General features: G+C 37.5%; 1 protein-coding gene across 1 annotated transcript in view; it reads right to left on the bottom strand.

Moving 5' to 3' along the window:
• Positions 1–321: 321 nt before the first annotated feature.
• MALRD1 (MAM and LDL receptor class A domain containing 1) overlaps positions 322–7,253 on the bottom strand; it is a 559,293-nt gene continuing 552,361 nt past the window's right edge. Inside the window, exons 39-40 of the mRNA XM_010859895.1 lie at positions 3,528–3,603; positions 322–402 (exon numbers count right to left, since the gene is read on the bottom strand). Of these exons, the coding sequence (XP_010858197.1) occupies positions 322–402; positions 3,528–3,603 (157 nt within the window). The remainder of the gene's footprint in view (positions 403–3,527; positions 3,604–7,253) is intronic.

Raw genomic sequence — 7,253 nt, 5'->3', positions numbered from 1 at the left:
GTTCTAATTCAGATTCCATGAAAACATTCAAAATATTCTATAAGAAAATTTATTTGTAACTGTAATAATTAGAGTGGTATTCCAAATCCCTTCCAGTTTTACTATTGGATAAGATGAGTTTCTATCAGAGTTCACAGACTGGATACGAGATCATATTTGATCTTTTTGTTTTCTTTCTTTTTTTTTCTTTTGCCATGCCATGCAGCATGTGGGATCTTAGTTGCCTGACCAGGGATCAAACCTGTGCCCTCTGCAGAGGAAGTGCAGAGTATTAGCCACTGGACCACCAGGGAAGTCCCAATCTTGATGATCTTGATCACACTATTTGAGACGATTAGATATAGTCTCCAGTCTTCCTGATATTGTGTCATATAATGGATTTGAGAAGGAGTATACAGAACTCTAAAGAAAAACACATCGAAAGAGTTATGATTTTAGACTTTAAAATAAGAGACTTTTTCCCAGATCATGCAGTGAGTTTTTAATGGATTTTCACTGGAGTAATAACTAGTGCATCTGTGACTCCTACTTCAACACCTCCAGTCCATACTGCCCGAACCACTGACACAGGCCTCTTCTTGGTGTGTGCCCAGCATCCTCTGAGCAAAGGAGCCATTGCCTCATCCTCACCTCTGGTGCAATGGGGGAATGCAGTAGCCAGGATCTTGACTGCTTCTTTCTATGGCACTGTTTTTAAGTTTGTTACTTTAATTATAGTTAGTTTAAATAAAACTAAATAAAAATATTTACAAAAAAACAACAGCCAACAGCTTTCAGCTGGGAGAATTATATTTTGCAGTATATATTAGAAAATCTAAAACATGGAAAGTTGTGTAGGACAACCAACATGATTTCCTCAACAAATAAATTGCAAAGGGAAAATAGAAAACAAAATCTAGAGATTAAAAGAGACTAGAAACATGTCTGGAGAAGGCAATGGCACCCCACTCCAGTATTCTTGCCTGGAAAATCCCATGGACGGAGGAGCCTGGTAGGCTGCAGTCCATGGGGTCGCTAAGAGTTGGACACAACTGAGTGACTTCACTTTGACTTTTCACTTTCGTGCATTGGAGGAGGAAATGGCAACCCACTCCAGTGTTCTTGCCTGGAGAATCCCAGGGACAGAGGAGCCTGGTAGGCTGCCGTCTATGGGGTTGCACAGAGTCAGACACAACTGAAGTGACTTAGCAGCAGCAGCAGCAGCAGCAGCAAAGACATGTCTAACAATTTGAATGCACATAAATTATATGGATCCTGATTTTAAAAATATACCAACAACAACAAAGTACAACCCCTCCACACACACTTACTTATGAGACAAATGGGATAGGTTGAACACTGATGGAATCTTTGATTGTGTCACAGAATTACTGTTAAGTGTTTGCAAGTGATACTGTGGTTATATATTTTTTTAATATATTTATCCTAGTATAACTGAAGTCTTTACAGGTAAAATTAAATGATACTGGAATTTGCTTAAAAACACTCTGGTTGACACAAAGAGTGAATTGTAATGTAAACTATGGACTCTGGGTGATAACAACATGTCAGTGTAGGTTCATCAGTTGTAAGAAACGTATAACTCTTGTTGGAGATGTTGATAATGGGAAAGGCTATGCATGTGTGGGGACACAGGATATATAGAAAGTCCATGTACCTTCTGTCCTGAACCTGAAATTTCTCAAAGAAAATAAAGCCTATTTTTAAAAATATCACCACCATTCTGGTGGGTGGAGGGAATGGGTGGCAGCAGAAGTGAAACAAGAATGACTATGGGTTGATCACTGTAGATGTTGGCTGATGGGTCCGTGGTTTTCAATACACTATCTTCTAAATTTGTATATCAGAATATGAGAATTTTTCTCTAAGAGTGTTCACAAGGGTATTTTCTGAGAAGTCTACTTCTCTGTTATGTCAGGAAAGGTGCACTTAGTTTAATTAATACAAAGTTATTTGTTTCTGAAACAACAGAAATCAGAAAAGCAACAAAAGTTGAGAGCTATGACAGGATTTCTTCTCTAGCCATTCTTAATGGAAAGAAACAACATGAAAGAGGAATGATTGATAAAAAATGTCAAATTTAAAACATTTTATTTCCTTAAATCATTTGTAACTTTCAGATTCTAAAAGTTAAACTAAAGACTAAAAAGATTAAATTTTCTTTTCTTTAGTAAAAATAAAAATACATTTATGTTACACCTTCCTACTTTGTCAAGAAGATACATTACTTTTGTTTCTTATTTATTAATATTATCCATTGAGTAGAACTATGTTTTCATTTTTGCTCTGTGACTTAATTGACTTGAAATCAAGTTAATTCTGTATTCTTAGGTATATCTTACTTATTTTCATTTCTAACATAACCACACACACAGAGTGTATTATGTCATTAATGAAGATGTAATGCCCTTAATTTCTCCCTTCCTCTTCTAAGTTATCAGGTAAAGTGAAAGTCGCTCAGTTGTGTCCGACTCTGCAACACCACGGACTATACAGTCCATGGAATTCTCCAGGCCAGAATACTAGCGTGGGTAGCCTTTCCCTTCTCCAGGAGATTTTCTCAACCCAGGGATTGAATCCAGGTCTCCTGCATTGCAGGCTGGATTCTTTACTAGCTGAACCACAAGGGAAGCACAAGTTATCAGGTAACAGAAATTTAAAAAGTCAAGTGTTTTATTAGTCTTTGATCACGTAACTCAAATACGCTGGAAACCACCTCTGCTACTTATTTTTAGTAATAGTAATAACTGTTTGTGACTGACTTTCATTAAAAATAAAAACTGGTTTTCTAACATATGCTCACTTTGACAACAGAATTAATTTGATACGATATTTCTAAAATCAGATGTAAGGAAGCTTTCACACAGACGTGATGTGTCATGGCTAATCCTGTTTTATACCCAAATGGATGCTCATATTACATACTTAAGAAAGGGATGAGAGGGATTTTACTTGACATTTTCTCTCCAGCCTATTCCATATTGCACTCATAAGGAGTAGCCGTTAAAAAGGCCAAGAAAGATGTAACACACTTCAGTTTCTCCTTTCTCTGTCTAAATTATCAGGTAACAGCCCTCACAGCCCACACCTGAACTGAAAGAGAGCACAGAATGCTATTCTCCCTTTTGTGTTTGGGAATAAAATACGAAGAACAGTCCATGAAGAGTTACTGTGAGGAGACGACTAATACTCTGTCAGTTAAACTGATATTTTCCAGAGTTGTTGCCTCTTTCTTGGTATGAACTATGACCACAAAGTCATTTAACAGTGAACTTCTTCTATAAGCAGATTGAAACTGTCCTGAAATGGAAAATCCTCACTGCATATTTAGAGAGAATTAAAATCCTTCCCATCTCATCTCTCTGGTGGAGAAATAAGTCCACTAAAACATACCTCTTCACCATGATATGGGAACCTGTCCAGACAACACTCTGTGTGTGTGTGTGTGTGTGTGTGCGTGTGTGTGTGCAAGTGCAAGTGCTTGTGTTTTCCCTTCTCAGACAATACAGTTTATCATTGCTACTTACCTCTGTTTTCTCTGGGTTCCTCCAGTTCCCATAAATTGGATTAACAAATGCATGGTTAATACTTCTTTTCGTTTTCCTGAAAGCACACAAGGCCACAGAAAGGAAAGTAAGCATTGAAATTCACCACAGGACATTTTCAAGTTGTCATCTGATACAAATCTTTGGAAGACACACTGTCTAGCCAGCATACTTATTTTTATGATGGTATTTCCCTAAGTAAAGACTACTTTGTAGGACACCAAGGCAACCACATCTTTGAAGGCAAACATAGTGTGATGTCTGAAAAGTTAGATCCAAATAAATCCAAGCACAGAAAAACGTTGTTCTTAATTTCTTAAATATTACTATAATAATACAAAGGATACCACATTAGAAAGAATGATGCAATGTAAAGCTGAACTGGTTATAAGGAAAGACCACCGTGACGTCCCATAGATTCAAAAGTGCCAAGCCCACCACAGTCTGAGGACTATTTTCCATGACATTGTCTGTCATAATGATGTGTACATAGCATATGAGTCAAAGTATTTAACATTGTAAACAGAAAATTTAAATAGGAACATTTTGAAGAGAATTTTATGTTAGTATTTCCTTTCAGGAGTCATAAAGAGGCATGTCCTTGGTAATCTCACATATTGGTTTATATCTGCATAATTGACTCAGATTAACTGAGCTCCTAAATGAGCATTCCTTTTTATATTTTGGTTACTTAAGAGTCAATAGATTTATTAGAAGACAACTAGCCCTGGCATAGTTGGTCACAACTGATGAAGAAACAAATGCTCATCACAGGAAAAAATAATTATAACCAGATAACTAAATACATGCTATTGAAGACATAAGGAAAATTGCATATGCACACATTCACATACATGTACACACGGTAGAGAGTGGAAGACCAATTCCAGGATGACTGCCAGTGTCTTAAGAAGGCAGCCAGGAAGAAAAAGTTACATGTGCTGTGTCTAGCTGCTCAACTGTGTCTGACTCTTTGGACCCCCATGGACAGTAGCCTGCTATGCTCCTCTGTCCATGGGAATCCTCAGGCAAGAATACTGGAGTGAGTTGCCCTGCCATCCTCCAGGGGGATCTTCCCAACCCAGGGAGTGAACCCAGTTCTCCCACGTTGCAGGTAGATCCTTTACTGTCTGAGCCACCAGGGAAGCCCAAAAGGCATGGAAATATTTGCTTAATCAGAGTATAATGACAATTAATACTTGTCAATAATGTACCTTTATATTCTGAAAGAAAAGGGCGTAAAGAGTAAGTCTTACTGATTCCCTCTTTGATAAGATATTGTCAGAAGTGTGACCTCTTATTCCATCTACCAAACCACACGGTCCTCTTCTAAAAAGTAACAGGATTAATGAACCCAACAGCATAATCTGGGTAACTGTGACTGGCTGGCAATACATTCTCCCTGTGGATTCAGTGTTTTCTAAGATTCCTGACCTCTACTGCTCCTAAATGTTCAGTAGCTAAACCAGATCACCTTTGGGTTATAGGTGAAGAGGGTTGTAGCAGCCATTTTTGTGAGTTACTTTGTGCGGAAAAAAAAAAACCAAAACAGATATACTTTAAAATGATGACGGAACAATTACTTAACCACTAATTGAAAATGTACAATTGCTATAATTATTAATGAAAATGAACAAGTGGTGTTTGATTCTTTGCCTTTTCTCTCTCCAAGACCAGTCAAGGTTGAGTTTTCAGAGCACTAATCTCAATAAGTAGCATAGTTAGGGCATGATGGGGCTGCTCTTAAAACTGAGACTGGGTAGGAAGTGAAGCAGTGTTTTGAAATGTGTCAAATGTGAAAGCAGAAGCTGGTACAGGAGAGACTGAGGTTTAAAACAAGATGGAAATTAGGAGCTAGGTAAAGATGAGACAGCCACAAACACCAACAACTGAGAAAAATTCTTGGCTGAAATCAGGCATGAAATCAGAAAGCAGGAGGAAACCCAAACCATAAGACCAGACAGGACAGATGGTCCAAAGACTGGGCAGGCAACCAGGAACTGAAGAGACAGGCTTTGCTGTCAGTGGGATAGAAGGGAGGCACAGGCAATAGGAAAGATTTTGATACGAGATGATTATTTTTGGCTTTCAACTGCTAAGACTCCGGATGACCTAAACCACTACTGGCAAGCAGAAGTCAAGTAAATTGATCAATTTTCCAACCCTATTATTACTATGGCTTCAGCTATAGAAGCTACTTTTCTTCTGAAAGGATTTTAAGTCTTAAATAATTTTCTGTTAAAATGAAGTGACCAGCCTTTGGGGTGGGTGACTATAAAGAAAGAAGAGGGATACATAAGTGTAAGGATATGGGGCCACAATAAAAGAAGAAAGGGTCACAGTATGAGTAGTGGGAGGTGAGCGAATTATGTTTACTTCAAATTATGTTTATTAGCAATCTCAAACTTTTAATTTTCCCCAGATCAAGAGCTGTTTCCCAATATGGAAAATTTGAGAACTGTTCGGCTTAATTTTAATGTCTTTCCTATTTAAGAAGTAAAAACATACCCACTACCCATTGATAACTCAATTAAGTACATTTCAAGTGTCAACTCCATAGAATTACTATTTCAAGTTGCATGATATAATTTTCCACCTTCATCAGTTATATAAGTTGGATACTCAAACATAAACAATTTTACTTAAAATGACAAATCCTGCTACAAGGGACATAAAATGTTTGATTATGAAGTTTTCAGCAAGTCCTAACACTGTATGGTACAATGTTAAGTCTGCATGAGGCTAAAAAATGCTGTGTTTAACTTACTGTATCTGTCATTATTAGGCAGATAGCTCTTTAAGAGCTAAGGTTGCGAAGAATGGAATCACCTCTGGGAATCAGAAGGGCATTGATTTAGAAGTTTAGAGTAGATAAAAGGAAATCGTGAATCACATGCATTCTCCTCCCCTGACTTAACAGGCATTCACATAAATTACTATTAAGCTCTGGCTACACCCAGTGTGTGCAGGCACTGTATAAGGTGGTGTTCTGAGGGGGCTAAACAGAGATATGTTAGTGCAGAACTAGGATAAGGCTGATACAAGTTTCTAATTTAGATATAGTGAGCATATGGATACCTCCACAGGAACTGACTTCATGGCTTATTAACTAACAAAATAGTTTCAGTGCTGATTAAAAACATGAAAATAGTTATAATAGATACCTGAAATTATTTTAGATGGGCAATGAAGAAAAACAAAAAATAAATTCCTGTATGTTGCATCCATTAAACATGACTTTCAGGTAAATGCTTATTTTATACCTTTTAACCACCTTATTAAATTACAATTGACACACCCTACAAGTTCTGCTTTATTGACTATGCCAAAGCCTTTGACTGTGTGGATCACAATAAACTGTGGAAAATTCTGAAAGAGATGGGAATACCAGACCACCTGATCTGCCTCTTGAGAAATTTGTATGCAGGTCAGAAAGCAACAATAGAACTGGACATGGAACAACAGACTGGTTCCAAATAGGAAAAGGAGTTCGTCAAGGCTGTATATTGTCACCCTGTTTATTTAACTTATATGCAGAGGACATCAAGAGAAACGCTGGACTGGAAGAAACACACACTGGAATCAAGATTGCCGGAAGAAATATCAATAACCTCAGATATGCAAATGACACCACCCTTATGGCAGAAAGTGAAGAGGAACTCAAAAGCGTCTTGATGAAAGTGAAAGTGGAGAGTGAAAAAGTTGGCT

Source organism: Bison bison, unplaced genomic scaffold (assembly GCF_000754665.1).
Source record: "Bison bison bison isolate TAMUID 2011002044 unplaced genomic scaffold, Bison_UMD1.0 scf7180017864461, whole genome shotgun sequence".
Lineage (NCBI taxonomy): Eukaryota > Metazoa > Chordata > Mammalia > Artiodactyla > Bovidae > Bison > Bison bison.
This window is presented reverse-complemented; position numbering and strand designations above follow the sequence as displayed.